General features: G+C 43.9%; 1 protein-coding gene across 1 annotated transcript in view; it reads left to right on the forward strand.

Annotated features, from left to right (window-relative positions):
- Dstn (destrin (actin depolymerizing factor)) overlaps positions 1–27,921 on the forward strand; it is a 31,522-nt gene that overhangs the window by 1,806 nt on the left and 1,795 nt on the right. Inside the window, exons 2-4 of the mRNA XM_005380907.2 lie at positions 1–15; positions 23,292–23,599; positions 26,871–26,947. Coding sequence (XP_005380964.1) covers positions 13–15; positions 23,292–23,599; positions 26,871–26,947 — 388 coding nt within the window. The 5' untranslated portion in view covers positions 1–12. The remainder of the gene's footprint in view (positions 16–23,291; positions 23,600–26,870; positions 26,948–27,921) is intronic.

Consider the following 27,921-nt stretch of genomic DNA (forward strand, 5'->3'; position numbering starts at 1 on the left):
GCCGCGGCGAAGATGGTGAGTGGGAAGGAGCCCTGGGCGCGGGCTGAGGTGGTTGGGAGCGGCGGGACTTCCGAGCGCCGCGGGGCTCGGGCTGTGGGGGCGGGAGCGGCGACCGAGTGGCTGAGCGACCTGGGCCCGGCTGCGGTCTCGGCGGAGGAGGGGCCCCTGTGCTCCCGGGCGGCTCGCGGCCTCTGCGCGGCACCCACTGCTGCCAGGCCGCTGTCCCAGCCTGCTCCCACGCCGCGCCGGGCCTCAGTGCGGCAGGCCGCGGCCGGGAGCCCACCGGGGTCTGCAGAGTGTGGGGGCGTGCTCGGAACCCGGCTCCTGACCCCTTCTGCGCGGGTTTCCACAAAGCCGGCGCTCGGTGACCCGTGCGCGTTTCCGTCTTGAGGTATTTCCATCAATAAGGAAAATAAGGCCTTTATTGAACAACCCCGGAAGGCAGACCCTGGCTCGGTTAGGAACCGAGTGGCCTTGCCACCGTTTTGTTTGTCGTATCTGGCAATCAGCTTCTAGCAGCACTCTCGGGCTTGTCAGCCTTGGCAGTGCCTCTTTTAACCCTTCCCTGCCCGATCCCTCCGTGTGGGGTTGCAAATTTTTATTTATCTGGGAACAGCAGTTTGGCCGCACCAGAATTTGTAGTCCAAGGTGCTGGCATGATGTTGAATGCTAATACACCAAATGTAAAAGCATTTTGAAAGTCCTTCTAGTTACCTAGTCATTTAGAAGTAAATGCGTTCGGTATGTTATAGATAATGGAGATTTTGCTTAATTTACATATATTTCTTCCTCTAAACTGTCACTCTGCTGTAAGGGTATTCTCAGCGGGGCGACCAGGTGGAACATTTTGTCGCTTTGTGAAGTTGCACACACTGTTACCATTTTTGGTCAATGATTTGTAGGCAAAGCCTTAGCAGACTTTGCTAGAAAAGACTGCACTGTTAACTGCATCAGTCTGCCTGGAAGCGGTTGGTACCAGCTTATCTGTATACAGTGTGTGTTCACAGAGTAACAGTGTTTTCTTACGGTAGTGCAACTTTCATGGAGATGCAGCATTGCTCCTTTGTGGAAGATTAACCGGTAGTTTTTTGGTATCTGGAATGTGTAATAGGGGGTTGATAGTCTTTGGTTCTTTACAGTAAGCTGCAAAGAGGATCAGCATCTTAATTCTTTTTAAACTCTTTAAGATTTTAAATGTTTGTTTTAAGTTTCTAATACAGTACAGATTTTCAATTGAAAATAGAATCAAACATTTTAACTTTCGTTATACCACTTCGGTCAAATAAAATGAAGGAAGAATCTTATTTCCTGGTACTTGGAGAGAGAGGAAGAAGTAAAAATTAAAGATGGTGGATTCTAAATACATTTCAAACTTGTTTGCCTTGTGGTAGTTCAGAAAGCCCTTACAAGCTACTTTTGTTTAGAGTCTTGCAGAGAAGAGTTCAGAATACAGACTGGTCATTTTTAAAGGTTACTCTTACACTTCGTTTTACAAGCAGAGCTGTTCATTCTAGCTATTAGAGAATATCTCGAAGAGGGAAGAGTTCCTTTATTATCCTAGGTTCTAGCACTTTCTGTATTTGGAACTGTTTAGATTTGTTGGTCAGGTGGTTGGGGCCAAGTTTCCTTCTTTCTTTTTTTTTTTTTTTTAAACCCGAGGTTAAATTTTAACTGCTGATGGGTGTGAATATTTTCTGTTTGGTTTTTTTTTTTTTTTTTGAGACGGGGTCTCACTACGTAGTTCAGGCTGGCCTTGAACTCACTGTGTAGCCTGAACTGGCCTCAACCTGAAGTGATCCTCCTACCTCAGCCTCCAAAGTGCTGGGGTGCTGGGATTACAGATGGGTGGCCCCACACCTGGCCAAAGGTGTGCTCTAAATTAGCAGAATTACTTCCTGGTATTCACCAGCTTTTCTAGAAGCATTTGGAATAAAAGAAATTGAAAACAACTAAAAAAAGAAACCACCCTGGGCACTTTAAGATGATATTTCAAATGCCTCACTCTCCAGTGCCTTCCCACCTCCTTGTAGACACTCCACCTGAAGCCCTGTGTGTGTCCTGGGCATGTCGGCTTCCCTTGTGTGTGCAGAGCCGTTTGCCAGCCCACCATTAGGTTCCTGAGGCTGTTTGCATGGTAGTTTTCTTGGCTGTGGGTTGTGATTCACAGGTAGACTTGCCTCGCTCTTTGTGTAACCAAGGTGTGCATTTGCAGTGTAATTGGCTTAGGCTGAACTACAAATGCGTTTTACCACACCGAGAAACACTTTCACTTATGACAGCCCAGTGAAGTAGACTGGGCACTTGTTCCTGTGCCTGTTTAAAACAGGAGAAAAACAGACTGAAGGATTCATCAACTTGTGACCAATCGCTTTTTCTGACTCCATATCAAGAGGTTTTTTTGTTTTTTTTTTTTTTTTGTCTTTTTGAGACAGGATCTCACTATGCAGTTCAGGCTGCTGGAGCTCACTTTGTAGCCCAGGCTGGTTTCGAACTTGCAGTGATCCTCCTACCTCAGCCTCGCCAGTGCTGGGATTACAGGCATGCACCACCATGCTCAGCTCACATCAAGTTTTAAAATAATTTTTAAAACTCTTTGAAATATTTTAAGGAGTAAAGTACACAGAATAAAGATCCTTTTGTATAAAAGAAAGTTAGGGTTTTTTGGGTTTTTTTCTGTATTTCAGATTTTATGTTGTCTTTGCAGTTAAATATGTATTTTCCTCTAAACATGCCGTCTCATCCCCAGAGACAGCCACTCTGGGGCCCAAGATGTAATGTACTGGCTTAGGAAGTCGATGGTTTCATTCAGGTTTTATATCAGATTGCAGATTAGAACATTCATTAAGAAAAAACTTCTCAAACAAAAGAGGAGACCAGGGACGGGTAGCCCAGGCAGCCTTAGCAAGAATGGAAGTGGCTCCCATCAAGTGTGAGCACCCTGTGCTTTGCAGTTGCTGTTTCCCAGGACGCTTTCCCACCTCTGTTCTTCCAGAGTTTGGCCTATGATTTCCACAGCTGGTTAAAATCAGTCCTTCCCATGCTAACTGGTGGCTGTGCTTTTAGCTACAGTGTATACATCCTGAGTAATATACCTTGCACTGATGTGTTTTTAAAATTTATATAAATCTATGCTTCATGTCACCTTTTGTAGGTTTTTTAAAAAACTCTTTGGGGGGAGTTAGTTTTTGATTTTAGTGGTGGGTCTGGTTGTTTTTTAAAACTACTGAATAGTATTCTGTGGTATGACTGTACGCGTTTGTTCTCCTATTCATGGACATTTGGACTCTTCTCTCTTTTTTTTTTTTCTTTTTTGATCTTTTGAAACTTTTTGCAACAGGCGATTTCCACATCTTCCTGTATATTATTTCTGGAGGCCTAGTCCTTTCTTGGTGTTTGTGTAGAAGGGAAGCCCTGGGCTAGAGTGTTGGGTGCATTTCCTACCCTGCCGGTCCGTTTACTTTGTGTTCATAACTTATAGCCTGCTTGTCTGTTCTTTTCACCTGGTGTTAGAGACTTAGAACCTTTGTCCATGTGACCAGTGTGAAATGGTTTCTCCTTATTTTGATCTGCATTTATCTGACTTTTTTCATGTTATTGAATTCTTTTGTCTTTGTGGTACTGGTGACTGAACCCAGGGCCTCATGCATGCTAGGTGAATGTAGAGCTACACTGTCAGTCCACATGCTATGTGTTTACACACATGCTGCATCCTGTGAGCCTTACTTCATCGAATTTTACATACATTAAAACAAAACACACAGTAGGAACGTGCTTGTCAATGCTAGGACCTTAGGAGGATGTTGTTCCCTCCATTCTGGCGCATGAGTTTCTTTTCCAGCCTTACAAGGTAAGTCACAGAAATTTGCCACTTAGTTCTGTCACCTGCCGTTTTCTGACTCCTGGTAGTGGACACATAGAGTGATGTAGGGTAGAGGTTCTACTTACTTCAGGCCCTGTGATGAGCCCTTTGACCTTATACTGTCCTGTTCCCAGATAGCTCCTGAGCCAGAACCTTGAACACAAATGTGTGGGAGCGCTTGCTTATGCTCAGATTTGCCATGGACTAAAACTCTTTTTTAAAAAAAAGCATACTAAAAACTGGCAAAACAAAACAAATAACTGACTTTTTCATAAATACAATTGGTTTAAATAAAATAGTGTTTAATGTTTAACTTAGTATCAAAGAGGCTGGAACATTTGTTTTTATGCCAGTGTAACTATATTTTCTTTCAATAGTAATTAAATACTTTGAAATGAATACACCTGTACTTGAAATTTGAAAAAGTCTTGAAGCTTTGAAAAACGGAACTTTACACATTGTTTTGAACTGGTGAGGAAAGCTCCAATCCCCTGTGTTATCAGGCATGCTCTCCTTATTGTACTGTCTGCTGTTCAAGTGTATAAACGACAGAGCATAATAAAGAAGATTATTTTCCTTTCGGGCGTAATATTCTTGTCCATATTGTTCATGAAAGTTGTATCCAAAGGTTTATGTCTAACACTGAGAAATATCGGTAAGCACAATTTTTCTTTGTTCCTTACTCCTTTGTGTTACTGTTAGAAACTGGAAGTTTCCACTTGAAATTGTCCTTTTGAGCTGTGTCCTACTCATTTTTCTTAAAATTTTTGAGAAATGTATAGATTAGAAAAATAAACAGGTTCATTCATCTCGGTCATACTTTGGACAAACTTCCTGCATTCATCAGGAGCTGCTGTTCAAGGACCTCCATTGAATTTGGTAGATTTTAATCTCAAGTGGTTCTTAACTCTGACACTGAACTAGTCTTCTAGCAGCTTACATGCTGTGCTTCATACTCTGTTTTACCATTTGCTTTTTTTTTTCTTTGTTGGTACCAGGAATCGAACTCATCATCTGGCACGTGCCAGGCCAATGCTCAGCTACATCCCTGGCCCTCACAGTTTGCTTTGTTACATTAAAAGTGAATCAATTTTTAAATAATTTTTTAAAAAGTTAATTGACTTAAGTAGACAATGAAAAAATTTAAAGAATAATGACATTAAAAATGAAGACCTTGAGGGGCTGGGGATTTAGCTCAGCGGCAAAAGCGCCTGCCTGGCAAGCGCAAGGTCGTGAGTTCGGTTCCCGGTACCGGAGAAAAACCAAAAAAAAAAAAAAAAAAAAAAGAAAAATGAAGACCTTGACCTTTAGTTGAAGATACCAAAAGGCCAAGAACTGGTTCTGTTGCAGTGAGGCATAGATGAGCTCCTTAGTTCTTCAGGGAGGTTATCTGTCATATTTTGTCTTTGTATTACATTGAAAGAAGACTGTTCTTTCAACATTTTTACCATACCTTACAGGTTATTACTTGTTTGCCTTCACAGAAAAGGATAGATGATTTTCCAACCTGGTTTGGTTTGGTTTTGAGACAGGGTCTCCCCATGTAGTTCAGGCTGTTCTTGAACTTACTGTGTTGTATAGCCCAGGCTGGCCTCAGACTTGGAGTGATCCTTCTGCCTCAGCCTCTGGAGTGCTGGGTTTATAGGTGTGTGCCATCACACCCACATTCCTACCTTTATTCATATCTTGGTTTGTAAGTGTAGTTAGTGTTTATTTTTAAATGTGTTCACATTTTTTGTTGGTAGTCTCATGTAGTAATAGAGCTAAAGATAAACCCCCGGGCCAATATGGTTTGGACTTGTCCAGCTTCTTGTCAGTGTTTAAACCAGTTGTTGAGGGGCTGGAGATTTAATATTTAACTCAGCAGCACAGCGCCTGCCCAGCAAGCGCAAGGTCATGAGTTCAATCCCTGGTACCGGGAAAAAAAACAAAAACAAAAATAAATAAATAAACCAGTTGTTGAACCTCAAGAGTTTTGGAGAAATTCTGAAAGGATTGAAGCTTTGTTATAAGAATGTTAGTAATCTTAATTCTAGGGTCACTAAATAGTAATAAGCCAGGCATGGTGGTGCAAGTCTATAATCCTAGCACTTGAGAAGCTGAGGCAGGAGGATCCTTGTGAGTTCATAGCCATCCCAAGCTACATACTAAGACCCTGTCTCAAAAGACAAAAACAAAAAAGCCCAACAAATAGTAATAAAATGCAGGCTGTGTATACACCTTAAATTTCCTAGTGGTCTCATTAAAAACGTAAAAAGGTGAAGTTTATGTAAACCAGTATATCTAAACTGTTACATTAACATTTGATTAATGTAAAAACTAATGAGCAGCTTTATATTCTTTTGTTTTCTCAAATTGTTTGAAATCCTGTGTATGTTTTATACTTAAAGCACATCTCAATTCAAACACTTTAATTGGACGTACTTGATTTATATTTAGAGACCATAGAATTTATAGTCAAAGGAGGATTCACGTATCCAAGTTGCTTCAGATATACTTAAATTTTCCAGTTAACGGCATTGGGAATTTTAAGTTAATTGAAATTAAATAAAATTAAAAATACAGATTCTCAGCACAGTAGCTGCACTTAAAGGGCTGACTAAACTACATGTGTTCGTGGCCACCTTGTTGGCCCAACCTTGCTCTTTGTAATTTGGTCTGTCTACCTTGTAATGGGAAGTTAGTATGGTACCAGCACTTCCGCTCTCTGCATTTCAGCACATCTGGGAAACAGTGCCACAGTGTGCACTAGGGTTCTGTGGGACTGGGTTTGAGCTCTTCAAGGTGCCTCTCACAGTAGGACCGCACAGATGTTGCCAAGTGAGCCTGATGAGCAGTGCCTCAGAGAGTTTAGTTGTGACAAAGGGCAGCTTGCCAGGGAGTTTGACTGCTTATGTCCCACACGCTTTTAAACATGCAATGGGAAATTGAGATACCAGCATAGGACTATTCTCTGTATGCTGCGTTAAATTTAGTTTGAGTCTTACAGTGAAAATCCTTCAAGGTAGGTGAAACAAGTACATTAGAGAAATGCCTTTAAGATGATTCTGGTATACAGAACCCCCTCAACAAAAGCCAACTCTCCTCCTCACCTTGAAAATGAACCTGGAAGGTATTTGCTCCTTACTGAGGAGGCATGCTAAACCACAGAAAGGCAGCACTTGAAAGCCTAACAACAACATAAAAGAACAGGAAGCAATGCTGTCTTAGGTAACTTAACAAGTGTTTACTGTGTGTCTGGCATTGTGTTACCTCCTCTCATTGAATCCTCACGGCAGTCAGTGAGGCAGGTGTCATGACCATTCCTGTTAACCCACACTGACAGATGACTGAGAGCATGGGCCTGCAGTCTGGGCTGCCAGGATGCCTTTGAATCTTTGTACTTACTGTCTGACCTTACATGAGTTGCAAGCTGTTTTGTGCCCAGATTTCATCACTCTTCTGTGTGAGAATGGAAGTACTGGCCATCACAGCATTATGGGTGATACACTTGAAGGAGTGCTGGCACACAGTGAGTGCTTGTCACTGTTGGCTAAAATAATACTAAACAGTGGCTGCCTTCAATCTAATGAGATTAATACCTTTTTCACTATTTGCTATATGAATGGTAAAAGCCCAGATCATTAACTCTGCGAAAAGTGACTTCCGCCTAGCTAATCACAAGGCAGCTAAGTCCTTCAAGAGCCAGCTCTGGTAGTCTCTGACCTGAGGCCACCTCCCAGTCACCTCCACTTAGACCCACTCACTCATTCCCTGGGCTCTTCAAGCATGGAGAGCCTGCTGCGGAATAGCACAGGTCCCACAGTATTCCTGCCTGTGCATGGCAGCTCTGCCTGAGGATGGCTTTTTCAGAGTTATGCTTGATGTTTAGGTCCTGTCTTCATCTTTAGATCATCTGTATGCCAGTGTGCTTTGATGATTGTAGCTCAAATCAGGGTGGGAAGAGTGCATTAAAACATGTTTCAGTTTTATTTTTTTTAAATTAATGCTATTTTACTTCTGAGTTTTTGGATAACTTGAATTTTGATATAAAGTATCTTGGCTTCCACATTTAGGTATATTTTTTCTGAAGTAATTAATGGAGATTCAGACACAGTTCTGCAGGGCCTTCAGCGTTGAGAAAATCAGTCATTTATGCATCAAATGCATCAAATATATGAGGGGTTGTTTTATGCCAAGGACTAACACATGCACTAGGAAACAAAGGAAGATGAGCTCATGCATGGGAGCAGGGAGTGGTACGAAGGAAGGAAGCTGATGAGGAGGGAGTCCAGAGAGGTGGCCTCCGCAGCTCGGACTGCAGAAAGGGTCCCTGAGTTGGTGGCACTTGTAGACTTCCACGGCAAGCTGTGGAAAGAGCCCTTCCCGAGGAACTAAAAGGCCTTGAGGAGCAGTGTGTGTGACATGTGGCAGGGACACAACAGGCATGCGTGGTGAGAATCCACTGAACAAGGGGAAATAGGAAATGTGCTGTAGGTGAGAATTAGACCAAGAAAGGGCAGTTAGGCCAAAGGCAAGGATTTTGTTGTTGTTGTTTATTTTTGTCTGTTTTTTGTTTTTTTGAGTCAGGATCTCAGTGTAGTTGAAATGAACCTTGAACTCACTATGCAGCCTAGGCTGGCCTTAACCTCATGGTGATCCTCCTGCTTCAGCCTCATGAGTACGGGCATTATAGGTGGTAAAAGGTGAGGAATTTGAATTTTGTAAGTAGTGGATCTAGTGGGAGGTGGTTAGAGTGGAACTGACTGATTTAATTCTAATCATTTGGATGTGTGGCTTGGGGGAACCAGGGGGCTCCCAAGGCCTCCACCAGAGCTGCTCAGTGGATTGTGGAAACAGTAGAGGTTCTTCAAAGTGCGTTATATTTGTAAAGACTTCACAGTGTGTACTGGGTCTTTGTACATTGTGTCTGATTTACCTTAAATTTAAAATTTTTTGCTGTATAAACTTTAACCATTATTAAACAGTGTTTTCTTTGGGTGCATGTTGTTTCTGGGCCTGGAAATATGAAGCTCATCTCTTGCTGTCATGGTAGGACGAGATACTTACATTGCCACGTAATACAAAGGGGTTGACGTGATGCTACTGGCGCATTGTATTAAGGTGGTATTGATCATGGATGTCTTGCTGAACAGTCACATAAAGTAAAATAAAGTAGGATAAAATACCTTATTTATGAAAAGGATAAAACAAAAATAGTTCTTTTTCTTTTTCTTTTTTTTGCAGTGCCAGGGATTGAACTCACAACCTTGCGCTTGCCAAGCAGGTGCTTATGCCACTGAGCTATATCCCCAGCCCTCAAAAATAGTGCTTAAACCTTTGAAGACTACTGATGCAAAATGTTATAGATCATTAAAATGACCTTAATTTTGTATCTGATTATAAGAGTAACATATATCCATTGTAGAACATTAACATGGTGCTCCAGTGATACAGTTGGTTAGCACGAGGTGTTTATAGAACACTAAGAAAAGTTGAGTTGTAATAGCAATCCCTGCTGAAGTAGGATCATTTGCCCCACATTTTATTCTGGGCCATCGTATATGTAATTTTTCAGTGCTTTCTAGGAATAACAAGGGTTCAACAATACATAGGGCAGAGTCCCGGTCTTTGTGAAGTATGTGCTGGAATGGGGAGAACAGTTGAGAAGCAAGTCAGCAAAGGGATGAGGGTGGTATTAGATTTTATACATGCTACATACGTGTGGAAATAGAGGACGAGAGAGTGCATGTGTGAGAACTGCCAGTACAGAGCTCTTCACACACTGAGTCCACCTGTAAGGGTGTGACTTTATTTCCCACATCTCAATGTGACAAGAGTGCCACAAGCGAAGAGGTTGCATTTTCAGCAGATGGTGCTGGGACAGCTGGATATCCACATGCAAACAAGTGAAATGAAGTATGGATGCATACCATAACACAGGTGAACCTTGAAAACGTGAGCAAAACCAGTCACAAGGAGTACGTATTACATGACGCCATCTATAAGAAATGTTCAGAATGGGCAGATCCATAGAGACAGAAAAGGAGCTTTTATTTTTGAGACAGCAGCTCGCTACCAGTTCAGGCTGGCCTCAAACTCACACCAGTCGTCCTGCCTCAGTGTCCAGACTGCTGGGATTACAGGTGTGGGTACATGGGAATGGGGAAGCAGAGTGACTGGTAATGGATATGATTGAGAGTGTTCTAAAATGACGTTGTGGTGACGGATGACAGCCTCATGAATACTATACTAAAACCTACTAAACCTACACTTTAAATGGGTGAATTAGTGTAGAAAATACATCTGTAATGATTTCAGTCATTTAATGATATATGCATGTACAGTGATACTAAATCATCCTCATGCTAAATTCTTTTATAAGAAGTGTTCTGGGGGCTGGGGATTTAGCTCAGCGGCAAAAGCGCTTGCTTGGCAAGCGCAAGGTCGTGAGTTCGGTTCCCGGTACCGGAGAAAAACAAAAAAACAAACAAAACAAGAAGTGTTCTGGCTGTGTGTGGTGGTGCATGTCTGTCATCCCAGCACCCGGAATGCTGAGGCAAGAGGCCAACCTGAGGTGGAGGCCAACCTGAGCTACATGGCAAGACCCTGTCTCAAAAAAAAAAAAAGAAAAAGAAACTTCTTTATGATACATTTTCTGTATGCATTCACATTATCTTTTTCAAAGTGAAGTCCATCCAGGATATGAAGTCACTGTATCACAAAGCTGTGTGTGTAGTGTGCAGCAAAAGAAATAGCAGAGTAAAGAAGTAACTCGTAGACCAGAAGGACAAAATTTTTCCAAACTATTCACCCAACAAGAGGTTAATATCCAGAATATATTACAAACGAAGACCAGCAGTAGAAAACCAGATAATGTGATTGGAAATGAGCAAATGACCTGAAGAGACATTTCTCAAAAGATAGACAAATGGCCAACAAGTCAGTGAAAAAATGCTCAGCAGCACTAATCAGGAAAATGCAAATCAAAACGTTAGTGAGGTATTATCTCAACCCAGGTAGAATTGCTATACCAGGAAGACAAAAAATAAATGCTGGTGAGGGGGAGCTAGAGATGAAATCACTTACATTTTCTCTGTTAGAGAAAATAATTATAAAAATTTCTTTTTCTCTATTGTTTTGCACAATTGAGATTACATTGCATAGAGTTATCTTTTCTCACCTAACTCATAAATATCTTCCTACTGTCATTTAAAAATTTCCATAAACATGGTTTTACAGCTGCTTCAAACTGTCCTGTGCATATACTAAAATTTATTTTTTTTCTGTTCTCTGTTTTCAATTTGTTCTGTTTTTTTAGTATTATGTAGATTATTTCCCTATAATAATTTCTTGGAGGTAGGGTTTTGGGACTTTAAAGGGTCAAAAGATGCAAATAATTTCAAGGCTGTTGATGTAAATGGCCAAGTCACTTTCTAAAAGGGATTAGTGAGTAATAGGTGGTGGAGGGTGAATCTGAAAATGTTGGTTCAGAAAAGAAAGTTTTTTTTTTTTTTTTAAATGCTTTTAATAAATATGTACTTTATCTTGTAGGTGCTTGGGATTTGACAGAAATCTTTTTGTATCAGAGTGCAGGAGATCGTGATAGTCGGTGAAAGGGATTAGGTTTGAGATGTACATTTGAGGGGGAATTGGTAGGGCTGAGGAACCAGGCTGGACCATGAAACCGTAGCAGGTCAGTTTGCCAACGTTTTCAGGTCCTTTTCCTGACTTGGACTCATGGGTGTGCTGGCCAGTGGCCTGAATGGTGAGATAAGTTGTTAAACCAAGGAAAACCCTTTCAGCTTATTGTTTGTTGACTATGTTTTTCTCAAAGAGGAGAGTATTTTCTATATTGTTGCCTTTATAAAGATTAGATATATTTTTCCATTCAGGATAATTTACATAAAATATAATTTACCCTTTTTAATGTAAGTCTTGTAAATTTTTGCAAATGGATGTTGTTGGACAACTATTACGATAATCAAAATACAGAATAGTTTCTTCACTCCAAAAGACTTCCCCTACTAATCTCTCCATCCACCCCCAGGAATCACTGATTTGTTATTTTTCCAGGGGTTTCACCTTTACAAGAATGCCATGCAGATGGGTTGCAGAGGCATTTGCCTACTAGTTCTTTTTTGTTGCTAGGTAGTAGTCCCTTTCCCAATGGAGGAGTGCGTGCTAGTCATTTAATTTTTCAGTTTGTTTGAAAACTTGCAGTATTTTCCTTTTCTATTACAGTTGACACAATAGTAGTACATATCAGTGGGGTATGGTGATAATTTAATTTGTGTATACAGTGTGTTAGATCAAGTCAGGACAGTTAGCATTTCTGTCTCCTTCAACACTCAGCATTTCTTTGTGTTGGGAAGTTTCAGATTCCTTCCTTCATTCATACTTTCATGAACTGTAGCCACCGTTCTGTGCGATAGAACACTACAACTTACCTTTTGTAAGTCTGCTTTGCTACCCATTGTCCCTCCTCCCTTTAGCGCCACCTCCCTTCTTTGCCTTTGGTGACCACTGTTCTGTGTATGAGACCCGCTTTTAAATCTTCACATATGAGCAAGAACATGGTGATATTTGTCATAACTTAATAGAATGACTTCTAGTTCTGTCCACGCTACTGCCAATGACAGGATTTTGTTATTTCTTGAGGCTGCATTATATTCTGTTGTGTTTGCGCACCAAGTCTTCTTTAGGGCATCTGTGATGACTACCTTGGTTGGTTTCGTAGCTTAGCTGTCCTGAACAGTGTGGTAGTAAACGTGGAAATGTGGGTAGCACTCTGATAAGCTGATTCATTTCTTTGGGACACGTAACCCGCAGTGGGATGGCTAAATTGCAGTGATTTTACTTTTAGCTTTTGTAGAAGCCGTCACACTCTACCCTTATTATTCGTGTTACTCCATCTCTGCATCCTTGGCAGCTTTTATTTTTTGTCATTTTCATAGTAGCCATTCTAAGTGCTGTAATACCTTATTATGGTTTTGATTTGCATTTTCCTGGTGATTAGTGACTTTGAGCATTTTTTTTATTGTTTTTGGCCATGTGTGTATCTTCTTTTGGGAAATGTCTCTTCAGATCTTTTGCCCCTTCTTAACTCAGATTATTTTGGGTTTTTCTTCTCTTTCTTTTTTGCTTTTGAGTGCTTTGATTTCTGTACATGAATCCTTTATTGGATGAATGCGTATATTTTCTCACATTCTACAGGTTGTCTCTTTACTCTTTTTCCTGTCTTTGCAGAAGCTTCTTAATTTAACGCAGTTGTATTTGTCTATTTCAGCTTTTGTTTCCTGTGTTTTGAGGTTATATTTTTAAAAATTGCCTATTAAATGCCTGAAAGTGTTTTCTTCAGTAATTTCGTAGTTTTGGATTTTCCATTTAGGTCTTTGATCCATTTTGGGTTGATTTCTATATCTGCTAAGAGATAGGCATCTACAGGTAGTACCATTTCTTTTCTTTGTGAATAACCAGTTTCCCCAGAACCATTTACTGAAGAGACCATCCTTTCTCCAACGCATGTTTTTGGTTCCTTTGTCAAATTGGCATGGGTGATTACTTCTAGGCTCTCTGTCCTGTTCCACTGGGCTGTGTGTGGGTTTTTATGCCAGTAGTATACTGTTTTGTTTATACTATAGCTTTGGTACTACATTTTAAGGTCAGGTATCATGATGGCACCAGCTTGGTTCTTTTGGCTTTGATGCTTTGGCTATTCAGGGTCTTTTTGTGTTTCCATATGAATTTTTAGGATTCTTTCCTATTTGTATGAAGACTGCCATATATATTTTGATGGAACTTGCATTGAATCTGTAATTCCTTCGGGTAGTATGGACATTTTAATGATACTCTTCCAATCTGTAAACCTGAGATGTCTTGCTTTTGTGTGTGTGTGTCTCTTCATTTTATCAGTGGTTTGTAATTTTCACTATAGAAGTTATTTTCTTCCCTAGCTAAATTTATTTCTGGGTTTTTGTTTTAGCTATTGTGAATGAGATTGCTTTCTTGATTTCTTTCCCTGCAAATTCCTTAGGACTATAAAACTAGAATTGGTTTTTGTATGTTGGTTTTGTATCCTCCATCTTACTGAATTCATTTGTCAGTCCTTGCTGTTGTTTGTAGTCTGTAGGATTTTCTATATGTAATTGAATATCCTTTGTTTGTTTCCCTTGCCTTTCTGGCTTAGCTGAGACTTTTGGTAACATCTTCAATGTGAGTGGTGGAAGTGGATGTCTTTGTCTTGTTATGATTCTAGAGGGATTACAGGATAATTCCATCCTTTCTCCATTCAGCATGTTGTTGGCTGTGGGTTTGTCAACATAGCTTTCATTGCATTGCAGTACATTCCTTCTCTACCTAATTGTTGAGGGATTTTGTCATGAAAGGATGTTAAATTTAATAAAGGCTTTTTCTGTGTTTATTAAATTTAGTAAAGAAAGGGCAGCAAGTGATCATGTGTGTAACTCGGGGCTGAGACACTCCTTACCCCTGCCCCCTTGAAGATTGACCACAGAGTCCCCAGTTCTAGAGCCCAGCTCAAACAGTGCCCTCTGAGAGGACAACCAGGACCACTGATGGCTACTGAGCATTTGCAGTGCACCTGCTGAGGAACTGAATTGTAATTTTATTTTAAATAATTTAACAAAGTAACACAACTCTTAATTCTAACGCATTATGTTCAGGGTGAGTATGTAACATTTATTACTTCCTTTTCTGCATTGGGAAGCATATTATTTAGCTTTATTGACACGAGCCCTGAGGAATCTCAGTTTGCATTCTGCCTGTGACAGAGTAATGTCCCCAGCGGTAAGGATTTCAAATTGAGTACATTGAGTTTTCCAAGTAATAATGTAGTTGACTCTTTCGGGGACAAGAGAGCAACTTTGGGGGAAATTCAGGGGAGACTTTTCTTGTGAAGAACATATGCTAAGTATTAATTTGACTCTAGAGTCAAACAACCAAAATGAAGAATGGCTGAAATGTTTCATGAAGAGCTTAACTTGTATGCGAAGACCTTAAGACTTACAAATGGCATAACTAGAGGGTTTTTTGCCTTGAGGTAAAACAACTCTGGCTGTTGGAGAAATGAAGTGAAAAACTGAATTTAAAAATAGTATAATAACAAGAAGGACAACTTTGATTTATGTAATGTCATATATAAGATTATTCCAGGTGAATTTTACATTTATCTAGGAATATACTTTTCAAAGGAGTAGAGAAAATCAGATACTGAATTTTTTTCAAGATGGCTGCATTCTCCTCATAAACAGAATTCATTCAGAACATTTAACCTTAGGAGACTTTTTTATCCAGAGTGAGTGCATACCACAGGGTTGAATCAGATATGCTCAGATCTTCTAACGTGAGCCAGCTGTATAGCCTGAGCTTTACCGGCTGTAAAATGTGAGTTGTGATGGTCTTAATTCCAGAGGCTGATGAAGCAGCACATAGGGGCAGTGGGTGCCGGTCAGTAAGCAAAGACTGGTTATTATTAACCAGACAGTCTGGCTAGGGCATCTCAACTCTTCTTAGTTACCAGTACGACCAAGTTTTACTAAAGCCTTTGGGTAGTGGAATGTTATGGATCAAGAAACCTACCTACTATTTGAAACAAATTTCAGTTCTTTTTTTTTTTTTTTCCCCTGGTACTGGGAATCAAACTCACAACCTCGCTCTTGCTAGGCAGGCGCTGTGCTGCTGAGCTAAATCCCCAGCCCCAAATTTCAGTTCTGTATGGTCCAGAACTGTGAACCAGAAGCCGACCTGGCACGTGGTGTACATTTCTATTTCTTTGTCCTTCTGATGACTACTAAATAGGTAAATGACAAAGATGTGCACAAAGAGAACGATGATGGCTGTAAGGTTCAGTTCTGTGGCCCCTACCATCCACCTAGGCCACAAGTCAGCGCCCAGTGACGAGGATGGGCCTGTGCAGTGAGTCAGTAGGCTTTATCCTGCCGCAAGCCCTAAGCACACCTTAAGCAACTTGGTAAGTACACGCTGTCCAGAGGTGCCGCTGGTGTTTTACACATGGTGTCGCACTGAGATGTAGGACAGAGCTGGTTCAGGTTCATGCTCTACAGTCGAGCCTGTGCCTGCAGTGCAGCTGCTGGACAGGTGCTGCTCCTGTCCTGAGGCTGAGTCCGCCAGAAGCGCCACTCTGAAGCACACAGTCACTGCTTGCCCAGCAGTCATCCAGAAACTGCTCCGAGTTACCGTCTGCCGTCTGCCACAATGCCAGCGCCATTCAAAACACCCAGGGGAATGGTGTTAGGTTTCCCACCAGCTCCCAAGTCTGAAGATCCTCGTTCACCTCACAGCATAGAGCTACAGCCTGTGCAGCCTCAGAGAAGTGCTGCCTGCTGTCCCCGAAAACACTCGGGATTAGACCTCAGGTAGTGGGAAAAGTTCATTCTGTAATCAAAACTGTGAATCACCCCTACCTACCAAACAAAAACAAAATGAAACCAAAAAAACCCCACTTAAATCAGGAAAAAGCCACAACAGCCCAAGTAGATTAGGTATAGTGAAGCCCAGTTGCTAAAGCTAATAAGCCTCACTCAGATCATGTGCGGTCCTTTTTAGACACTCCTAATGCAGTTTGTTAGTAGGTCCGCCTCAGAGGCTGGCAGGAAAAAGGGGAGGAGCGATAGTAGTTTCATAAACCTGGTAAAGGCGTCCCTCACTCCTCCCTGCCTCAGGAAAAGTGGAAGGAGAAGGACAGAAGCTGCGTGGTCCAGCCCTGTGTTCACGTAGATTCCCAGCTTCCTTTGGCATAGCATCTGGAGCCCAAGCATCCTACACCAGCTCCTTGTGCCCTGCCGCCCAGCCCCTTCCCATCTTTCCCTGATGTGGGCACCATACTCCCACACTGAGATGACTCGAGATGATTTGCCTTCTTCCTCTTCTCTGGTCAGACATCACCTTCCCTGTAAAGCATGCCATTCCCCGGCCTCCAGTCACCCTGGCCAATCTTCTGTAGTGTTTTTTGTTTGTTTTTGAAACTCCCTTATGTAACCCAGACTGACCTCTTAACTCATGATGATCCTCCTGCCTCAGCCTCCCTAGTGCTGGGATTATAGGCACATGCCTCCATGCCTGGCATTCTGACCAATCTGATTACATGCTTCCACCCCTAATTTTGCAATGTAACAGTGTCAGTTGGTGTTGTGATTTGCTGTCTGCTGTAATCAGTAGGCAAAAGAGTGTGGCCTTTAAGAAAACAATATCTCATGAAATACATAGACATGTTTAAAATTTTCTGCAGTCTATAGCCTTGTTAAATAGCCACTTATTCTGCAATTAAATTGCAAAAGTACTAAGTAATAACATGAATCTCTTAGCTTTATACAAAGTAGGTGACTTATGAGGGACTCATTAAAAGAAAAAGCTTTACAGCTTTCTGCTTCATATTTTTCACAAAGACAGTAACAAAGCAATATCCCTGTAACCTTTCTAAACTCATTCTCTGAGGCCAGCATTATCCTAATACCATAATCAGACAAAGACAAGTGCAGATTAGAGTACCTGATGAACATCCATGCAAGAACTCTCAACAAAACCCTAGCAGACTGAGGTAATCTGTGCATGGAAGCCAACAGCACATCAAATGATGATGCACTGTGATCACTGACCCCAGGAGTGGAGGGACGTCAGCACATGCAGTCGCTAGTATTGTAGAGCAACACAGTGAAGGGCAAAAACAGTATGAACTCAGAAAGACTGGCTGCTACACTTGGCAGGGAGTGAGTTCCAGAATCCAGGGGGAGGAACACGTGTCCTGCGTTTCTCACCCCGGTTTCATTTGTGCTCCCTATTGCACGTGTATATTTCTTTTGTTCTTGGCTTGGTAGATCTATGCTCTTGTTTGTTGGCTTGCTTGTTATAAATCCTGATACTCACAGCTGACTTTGGTAGGGACTTAGGTAAACGACATGTTCAGCCCCACCTGCACAGAGGAGCACTCTGGGCTGTGTGTGCCTGCAACACTGCTTGCTCCCGCCTTTTGGTGTCCACCTTGCTGCTCGGAGGCAGCTGCTGTTAGAGCCCCAACCCTAGAGACTGTTGCTCCAGTCACTCTTCTTCTAGTGATCATTGCACAGGGCACAATGTAAATAAATAGAATTGCAAAACCCAGTTTCATCTCCTTCACTCCTTTGAGAAGTTCGTAAGCTGAGAAAGGACACAATGATTGTTTTCTGCCAGTTGTACATAAATTTGAAGCCATATTACGTATCTGTAGTACAGTGTACTACTTTAAAGTGATTTTAGACTCTGTTAGCTTAGGAAAATAATTTTTTCTTTATTTGTTTACTTCATTGTTTTTGAAACAGGGTCTTACTGTGTAGTCTAGGCTGGCTTTGAAGTCACTATATATCCCAGGCTACCCTTGAAATCAAGGTGACCCTCCTGGGGTCAGTGCTGGAAAACACTACAGTTAGTAGGAAAATTAATTAAACAGTAATTTTCTTAGGTAGTTAAGATAGCTTTTGGCAGGTGTGGTAGCTTGCCTATAGTTCCAGCACTTGGGAGACTGAGGCAGGAGGATCACCATGAGTTCCAGGCCATCCTGGACAATGTAGCGAGACCCTATCTCAAAAAAAAAAAAACAGCATTTATTCCTATTTTCTCTAATTCGTGTAGTTGTTTTTAACTGTAGAGTCAAGACTGGTGTTCTTGAGGTTATCACTATAAAAATAGACCACTGTGCCTGACATTTTGGTTTAGGATAGACCACCTTATATAGTCTTTGGATTAACTTTTTAGGCTGGTGTAATTGCTTACGAAAATCAAATCTGTCTTCTCAGGGCTCACCTTCCCATGATAGAGTAGTGAGCACACTATTTGGTTGGCAGCGTGCTTCCCTCTGTGGGCAGCAGTGTGACTGGGAGGAGCGCTACACACTGACTCCATCACTGGAGCAGTGTCTGTAAGCATACAGAGGAGACTTGGGAGGTGTGAGAGTTAGAGGGCTCCGTGGAGATACAGAAGCCGGTGGGCGGTGAGCTGTGCAGGGCTTCTTTCACAGCCGATGTTTCAGCTGGCGTGGAGCTCTGAGCACACTGTCACTCGCCAGTGCTCACTGGAGCAGAATGTGGAGAAATACCCTTTTGTGATTGTGATCTGGTTTTGTTCATTTTTCTTTCCTCTTATGCAGCTGGTCTCAGTGCTATGTTTAGAGTCCTTTAGGTCTTCATTGTTCAAACTGTGTTTCAGTAAGTTTTACCTGTGGGCAGACTCTCAGCTGTACCCCAAATGTTGAGTCAGCATCTGTGACAGCTGCAGATGTTTGCATGGTGACTGGGGTGACCTGGTCCCCTGCACTCTCCAGGTTCCAGTTGAAGGGACCTATAGACTCGGGAGGTCCAGAGACAGCCAGGTAGAGATGGCCTTGGGTGGGCCGGGCTCATGTGACCTTGGGGCTTGCATTTCACGGTGTCTCCTTCTGTTCCTCAGGAGGTTAACAAATGAAGTGTGTGATTCCCTAAGAATATTCGCTGACACTAATGTGTGCATCTCCTCATGGCCCCGTTTCCACAGGCAGAGTGTAGGACCTGTGTTACTGCTCGCGAAGAACCATGCCACCACCACCCAGCCTCTTGCTCACCATCCTGACCCTTCCTTCCTCTCCTGCGTCCAGTGGTTGTGGTTCCTGTGTCAGCTAGACACCTTCCTCGACCTACTGCCTGGGGTGGCCTCGGCTCCTCTGCCTCGCTGCTGAATTAGCTGTCCTCCACTCCTATGCCTGGCTTCGTGTACTTTCCAAAAAGCACAGCTCTCTGGTTCTTTTGCTTTTAAAACTAGTACTTAGCGCCACGCTCCAAACCCACCGCTGGAGAGGCCTTTTCTGCCTGAGCACATCTGGTCCAGCAGGCTCTTCCTTCTCTTGGTCCCTGTGTTTTGAGTGCTCTAAGTCAGCATGTGCTCGGTGCCCGCAGATGTCCTGGCATTTGAGGCTGTGCCTGCTCGAGCCTGTCTCTGGGATTGTGCTTCTGAGTGTTACAGCGTTTTCAGCCTTTGGCTATGAAGTGTGCGGCACAGGAAGGTCTCCACATTACAGCAGTGTTTGTGAGTTACACTCAGCACTTTCCCTGCTGGCCATCCTATGTGTTGTCTTAGCCTCTTCCATGCCTGCGTCTCCGGCCATTGCCCTGGACTTGGACCCCATTCCCTCACCTGCTCAGGGGCGCAGCCCAGTGGCCAGGTCCAGAGGTCTCTTGTCAGTCATTCATTCTTCCAAATTGTGCATGGCTCAGTGACTTCCCTCTTTCTATTCTTCCCCTTGCTTGTAAGATAGTGTTATTTCCCTTTTCTTTCGTAGCCTTTTCATGATTTCTTCTCAGTCTCCTCACCTGGTTTTTTGCTTCCTGCAATTGGTCCAGCAATGTGGAGGCCTTACAGTGAGGGTCCTGGTTGCAGCTCCACATCCGCCGCTCCTCTCCTCCAGAGGTCACCCAGCTTCAGAGGAGACTGGACCAGCTCATATCCGGTGCCACTGTTGGGGCCCTGCCCTGGTGCAGTCTGAGCTGCATTGGTCCTCTCTTGAGATCAGCTGTATTGGGTTCACTTTGATGGCCTTTGGATTTGTGTTTTGTTTTCAGTGTCACTGCTCTCGTTAAGTGCTTCCAGTTTCTCCTCCCAGTCTTCAGGGTGTTGATTTCCTCAAGCACAAGTGTTTGGGGACCTCCCTTTCAGAAACCTCAGAGGCTGCATGAGCCCAGAGCCCTAGCCTGAGCAGTGTGCCTGTGTGACGGCTGCATTTAAATGTGTGAGGTTAGTGCACCGTGACTGCAGGGTGCACATTTACTTTCTGTTTTCTGTTACTAGCACACGTCTAGTTTAATTTCTAGATCAGAATTTAGAGTATTGTTTGAGGTTCTTACACAGTGGCAGATAATGTTCAAGTATTGGTTGATTAAACACAAGGCTTTAGATACTGCCTTCTAAAAATTGGTTATTGGGTCAAATGTGACTTAGAAATACGTAAACATTATGGACTAGGGCGCTAGAGGAATTAAGATCTGATTTCTTCTGTTACTGGAGCATTTCGCTCATTTTTATTACAAAATTAAGCATTCTTGGGGCTGGGGATTTAGCTCAGTGGCAAAAGCGCCTGCCTGGCAAGCGCAAGGTCGTGAGTTCGGTTCCCGGTACCGGAGAAAAACCAAAAAAAAAAAAAAAAAAAAAAAACAAAATTAAGCATTCTTAACTTGCTTTACATAGATAAATTATAAAGATCAGAAAACAGTTACTCCCAAAGCAGTGGAAGGCTTGAAACACTGTAATAGAAATGTAATAAGATTGCATATATTTTGCTGTTTTCTAGTCTTAATTTACAAACAGAAAATTTGGATTCAATTAGAAAGAGATATGATTTTATCTGGATTGAATTAGATGGGATTGAAATACATTTAGAGCTCTTTTAATGAGTGAGATGATTAATTGGACTGATTACCTTAACATTAAATAAATGCTAGGATCCTAGCGTATTCTCTCTGCCCCCCCAGCCCAAATTCTCAGTGCTGTTTCTTGGTTTTGTGTCTGTAGTGCTGGGCGTCTAACCAGGATCTCATGCATGCTGTGCAGTCGCTCTGGTAACTGAGCTGCACCCCAGCCCCTGTTTAAAAGAAACAGCTTCATTCAGCTGTAATCCACATACTAAAAAGTAGAATTCCTTGGTTTTTCAGTATATTCAAGAGTTGGGTATTTGTCATCCTGCCGTATGCTGGGACATCTCAAGTCACTCCAAAAAGAAACCCAAGTCCATTGGCAGCTCCTCCCTGTGGGTCCATGGAAAGCACTTCTCTATCTGGATTTTGACTTTGGTGACACTCCACAGAAATAGACTCAGGTGTGCGTGGCCCTTGTGTCTAGCTTCTCCCATTTAACAAAGTGTGTTACAGGGTTCATCGTGTTGCAGCTGGCATGGGGTCCTTGGTTTTTCATGGCCCAGCAGTAATCCACTGTATGGGGACACTCCTAGTTTGAAATCTCTTCATTAGTGGACGAGGGCTGTTTCCATGTCACATCTGTTACTAGTAATGCTGCTGAAAACATTTAGGTACAGTTGTATGGACACATTTTCATCCTCTGGTTACAGCCTTGGGACTGGAATTCTTAGATGGTTTAACTCTGTTTAGCTGTTTAAGGAGTCCCCCAGCTGCCAGAGTGGCTGCCTCTTTACAGTTGTGTAGGGGTCTCCGGCTTGGCCAACTTTTGCCGTTGTCCCCTTAAGCCAACCAGTAGGTGTCAAGTGAGATGTCACTGTAGACTTGGTTTGCATTTCCCTAGTGAATGTTGATGATGAGCACTTTTTCCATATCTTTGGAGAAATATCTGTGCAGAACTGTTATTTTTTATTTAGGTTATTTGTCATTTATTGTTGAATTGCAAGGGTCTGTGTATATTCCGATTACAAGTTCCTATGTAATTTCTAAATATATTCTGTGAGTTGTCTGCATTTCACATGCATCTTTATTTCTTATTTTGACATTAATCTTGGTGTCAACATTTTTACATTGTTTAGTGTTTAAAATTTTTGTAATTCTTTGAAAAGCTAGTGTGTGAACCAAAGTAGTTAACAAAGTATAAAAATTCTGTTAACTAAAGGTAATGTAAATAGCATACTCTGTAATGCAGGAAAGATTAAAAACTGGTTTTAAGCTCTTGTGCCATCAAGATCTTGCTTAACTCTTCTTTATCCCAGAATAGCAAGTATAACATGGTAAAAGGTTATTTTTCTGGTCAGTATAGCCCCAGATTAAGCTATCCTTTTCCTTATCAGCAGTAAACATTTTCATATTTATTCTAAGGTTAATTTCAAACTTGGAGGTTGTCTGAGCTGGGGGAGGGTGTGGTGCTGGGTGTTGGACCACAGCCTTGGGTGCACTGGGCAGTGCTGTGCCACTGGGCCGCACCCTTGGCTCTAAGTGGAGTTTTGGTAGCAAGGGCTGATTGGTGAATATTTATTTTCATTGTAAAATGTGGGTAGAACAAAGACCTTTACAGGTAGCTTTTTTCTTATTTGAGAAAGAGATGCTGTAGGAATGGGATTGTTTTTAACTTAGCAGCTCCAGCCATCTACTGTGTGTTGTGAAAGGAATTTTAGGCATCCCTGTCCCTGGTTCAGAGTGCAGACGGGGGCCCTGGGAACCCTGTGTGAGAGCAAGAGGTGTGCCTAAGAGCACTCTTTTCAGGTTTTAGCCTGTAGAGCTGGTCTGAGTCTCCGTCACACCATGAGATGGGGATGAAGGGATGAAGGCTTGGGTGATGTGTGTAAGTTCCAGACCAAGTTCCACGTCTGAATCATTAATGATTGCTCTTGAGTACTTTTAGCCTTTTTGCTGGATGATAAGTCCACCTTAAAGATTTCTGTCACTGGAAATCAAGTAGCACGTGTATCGGCATTAAACAATTGTAAGCGTCTTCTTCCTTGTTTTCCTCACTGTAGGCCTCAGGAGTGCAAGTTGCTGATGAAGTATGTCGCATTTTTTATGACATGAAAGTTCGGAAATGCTCCACACCAGAGGAAATCAAGAAAAGAAAGAAGGCTGTCATTTTTTGTCTCAGTGCAGACAAAAAGTGCATCATCGTTGAGGAAGGCAAAGAGATCTTGGTTGGAGATGTGGGTGTGACCATCACCGATCCCTTCAAGCATTTTGTGGGGATGCTTCCTGAGAAGGATTGTCGCTATGCCTTGTATGATGCGAGCTTTGAGACCAAGGAGTCCAGGAAAGAAGAGCTGATGTTCTTTTTGTGGTAAGCATGTGAGGAACAGCGAGCGTCTTAGTTACTTCCTTGTTGCTGGGACAAAATACCCAACACCCAGAGATTTATGTAGCTCCCAGTTTGTAAACAGTTCAGTCCATAGTCAGCTGGCTCTAGGGCAGGGTGGTGTGGCAGAGGAGCAACGGTTCATGGCCAAGCGGGGGAGGTAGGAAACAGCAAAGGAGCAAAACGGCCTCTTTCTGTCCCTTATATTCCATTCAGGCCACCTGCCCTTGGGTGGGGTAGGTCTCACACCCAGAGTGGGGCACCCTTAATCCCAGCATCACACACCCTACATCCAGCCACCTCCAAAAAGCCCCACCTGTGACCACATGAGGCTTTGGGGGAACATCTCAATGCAAACCACGATACTGACCCTCTGTAACTCTCAGGTAATCTCACTGTCAGCACTTGAGAACTGGAGAACTGGTTCCAAGACCAGAGTGGGTTTTTTTTGGTATCGGGACTCAAACTCAGGACCTTGCACTTGCCAGGCAGGGGCTTGTGCCATTGAGCTATCTCCCCGGCCTGACCAGAGTGGTTTTTAGTCAAGCTGTTTGCAGTCCTCATCACCTAATTCTAACTTACAAGTCTTCATGAGGGCTTAACTGGGCCAAAACACAATTTGAACTGCACTTTGCTTCAGAGAGCGCAGCTTTCAGTAACTGACATAATATTTTGGTGGGAAGGGGCAGGGGCAGGCTCTGTTCATCTGTGGCTCATAGAGCACAAGTGTAACTTCCCTCCTCCTCCACACACCAACTCAGGACCCCACCACCCCTCCCACCACCCTCTGCAGGGCCTCGGGGCTTCCTCCTTGTAGCTCACACTGTGGGGAGCCCTGAGACAATGTGGCTGATTACGTTGCAGTTAGTGAGAAATGAACATTACATTCCGAGTCACCACATTTTAGGTGCCTAGCAGCTACCTCTTTGCTCTGCATGGATAGAAAACATTCCTAGCAGTGCAGAGAGCTCTGGGCCACCTTTGCTCTCAGGCCTAGCTCTTCCGGGCCGAGTGCAGTCAGTGCATGTGAAGTGAGAGATACTAACGTGTGATACATGTGTGCAAGTGCTGCAGGAACATATGCAAGCATTCTGTACCATAGTGTAATGTGTATATTGAAAGAAGAGGGTAGGTGGCCTGGGCTGCAGGGCACACGCCTATGGAGAGCAAAAGAGATAGGGAGACTGCAGGTGTAGCTCAGTGGCAGATGCTTGCCTGACATGCCTGAGGCCCTGGGTCCATTCTAGCAAAGAGCTATTTATATTTATTATTCTGGCCTTTTGAGTACAAAAATATTGGAGATTAAGCTTTAGATAATAGTCACATGAGCCGGCTCTTGTAATCCTAGCTGCTTGGGAGGTTGAGGCAGGAGAATGCCTTACGCCCATGAGTTCAGGGCCAGTCTGGTGACATAAGTCTTTTATTTTCTGAAGTCCTTGCACTTTGGTCCCTCATTTAACCACACTGTTCTGTGTGCCTTGATGTGGCCAGGGTGAGCATGTTCTCCACCTTCTGAGGGGAAGGGGGAGTGAGAGCACCTTCAGATTTTGGGGAGTGCAAGCTTCTCTTGGGTCTTTGACCCCAGGTGGGAGGCTGTAGCTCTTAGCTGGGTGCCACTGGCAGTGTAGGGCAGTGGTGGCGACCCCATAGCACGCATGCCACAGTAAGCTGTTTGTGTCATCAAGAGCTCTAAAAAGTTTGCCATTGCTGGTTTAGGGAGAAAGGGGCAAGCCTGATGGGTTGGGAACACCGGCCTGTCAGGACAGTTAGGCCAGATGCTGTGGCTCTGTAGCACCCAAGGCTGCCTGGCCTGAGTCAGACTGGTACCTTGAGGCCCGTGCCCCTGAGGTTGGGGGCAGCTGCCACCGAGGCTGGCCGCAGGTGGAGCTGATAGTAAGACTTTCCCATTTCTGCTGTTGTGATTTTGAATAAGGGCGCACCAGATCTCGAGTTGTGAGACGGGGAGCCCCTGCTTCTGTGGCTTTACAGATGAGGCCAGCTAGGTGGGGGGCTTCTAAATGGAATGTCTTAGTGTGCAGGAGTTTTTTTTCTGGCTTTTATGTATTTTTCTAACTATGAACATTTTGAAAATAAAAAAGGAAATCCAGTATAAGTGCAGTAGTTTATTTTGCATTGTTACTTATTTCAGAAAAATATAAAACTGCTACAGATGCTTTCCCAGTGTCTTATTTTTCTCTTGTTGCTGAAAAAAATACATGACACCCAAGGTTAAAGGAGGAAAGGTTTATTCAGTTCAGTTTGTAGAGGTTTCAGTCTGTTACCGGCTGGCCCTAAGGCAGGCTGGCATGGCAGAAGGCAGCCATGGCAGCAGAAGACAGCAAAAGCAACCAGAAGAGCCGAGAGCAAGCTTCTTTCCATCTCTTATATTGTATGCAGGCCACCTGCACTAAAGTGAGTGTAACACTCACACCCTTAATCCCAGCATTAGACCACGAATCCATCGCAAACTCTAGACTGAGCTGTCGCCGCAAAGCCTATCCTCCATGACTGTGTGAGGCTTTAAGGGGAACATCCAGACACAAACTGCAACACTCAGCAGTGCTGTCCAGGCACAGAGCGCAGCTCTTCGTGTGTGTGCAGCCTAGTGCGGGTGAGCTCAGGCCGTGTCCCAGCTCTCTGTGTAATGGAAGCGCCCACTGTACCTGGCAGCTCCAAACTCTATGGTCCTGAGGCTGTAGGGCTTTGCCCCTGCTGGGAGGAGTCAGCAGGAGACACAGACCTGCTGTCTCCTGACCCCAGGGGGCAGCATCTCTGCTTGTGGCGTAGCGGTGGGCACAGTGCGTGCCATACACCAGAGACCTGCTAAATGAAATTGGCAAATGCTCAGAAGTCTTCACTGGGCTTTGTTTCTTTTTTGACAGTGCTTGGGGTTGAACCCAGGACTTTCACGGTAAGCTACATCCACAGCCCCTTTTTGTTTTGAGACAGAGTGTTCTTAAGCTACACTTGAACTTGAAGTTCTCTCCTTCCTCAGCCTCCCATACTGCCAGGCTTATAGGCTTGTGCCACACACTTGGCTGCATTAATCTGATGTTGAGTCAGCAGTGCTCTTCACTTTCTCTACTGGCGGTGCTCCCCTTTCCTTGGGGCACCCATGGCGCTGCCCGCCATCTGAGGAGCAGACATGCTGTCCGGGATGCCGAGGCCCCTCCGAAGCATGGAGCCTCTGCTCGCTTTCGAGATCCAGCTGTCCTTCCTCAGCGGGTTTGCTCATTCTTGGCCTCCTTCTGTCCAGGGCCCCAGAACTGGCCCCTCTGAAGAGTAAGATGATCTACGCCAGCTCCAAGGACGCCATCAAAAAGAAGTTCCAAGGTATGTGTGGGGCTTGGCCCTTAGTGGTGTGGGGACCCCCAAAAGTGCCTCATTTTCGTAACAGAGCAGCTTTGAGAACAAGGAAGGGGAAACTGGGCTTGCTCTGAGGGAGAGCCCGAGGCTGAGCACTGCCCAGCCCTCCCCTGCCTTGTCCCCAGGCTGCCTGTCCCTCCCCTGCCCTGGACGGTTCAGACTTAGCGTCCCGTGTAACAGGGTGAGCCTGGGGCCTCAGTCAGCCTTAGCGTCCTTTTTGATGCCCTGAATGTAGTAACAGAGCCAGGTTGCAAGAAGGCGGCGTCCTGAGCCGGAATGAAGCACACATTCCCCCAGCTTCACCGTGGACGGCGTGCTTTTAGGTCGTGGATTTGTCTGTGCCTAAGGAAGATGCTCATGGCCCAAGCTGGCTGGTCACACTGACTGGCTGCTGGGGCGTCGTCCCGACGGGGTGGCGGGCCTGGACGGCCAGGAGGAAGCCTTGGTACGGTGGCTTAGCATGAGGCGTGAGCCACGGCGTGACTGCGGCCCTGCTTGTCTAACCCCTATGACTGTGGCTGAGTGTGTGCCGCTGGCTGCCTATGTGGCCAGGGTCACAGAGTGGCCGGTTGTGTCTCTGTGCCCATTCTTCCTGTCGTCACGCTACTGCCGCGTGGTTCTGTGCTTGCTCAGGATGTTCGTGTGTGGGGGCTGGTGAGGGGGCCTCCCCAGGAGCAAGGTCAGTGGCATGTCCCTCAGAGTCAGCACTTCGATAGTGACACCAAGAGTCGCAGCAGGTTCCTTGTCCTCACTGTAGTGCTCTTGCCCCAGGGGGCTTCCTGAGTAGACTGTGGTGATGCCCAGTTGTCTGTTCTCTGTTGAAACCATCTCGGTTCCTGGTCAGTCTTGCATCAGGGAGCCGTCCCTGCAAGTCAGAGACGGTCCTTGTGTGGTACCCAGGAGCCAGCTAGTGAAGGCAGTGCTTTTCTTACGTGCTGTGG

This window comes from Chinchilla lanigera, unplaced genomic scaffold, assembly GCF_000276665.1.
Source record: "Chinchilla lanigera isolate Chin_1 unplaced genomic scaffold, ChiLan1.0 scaffold00014, whole genome shotgun sequence".
NCBI classification, from domain to species: Eukaryota; Metazoa; Chordata; class Mammalia; order Rodentia; family Chinchillidae; genus Chinchilla; species Chinchilla lanigera.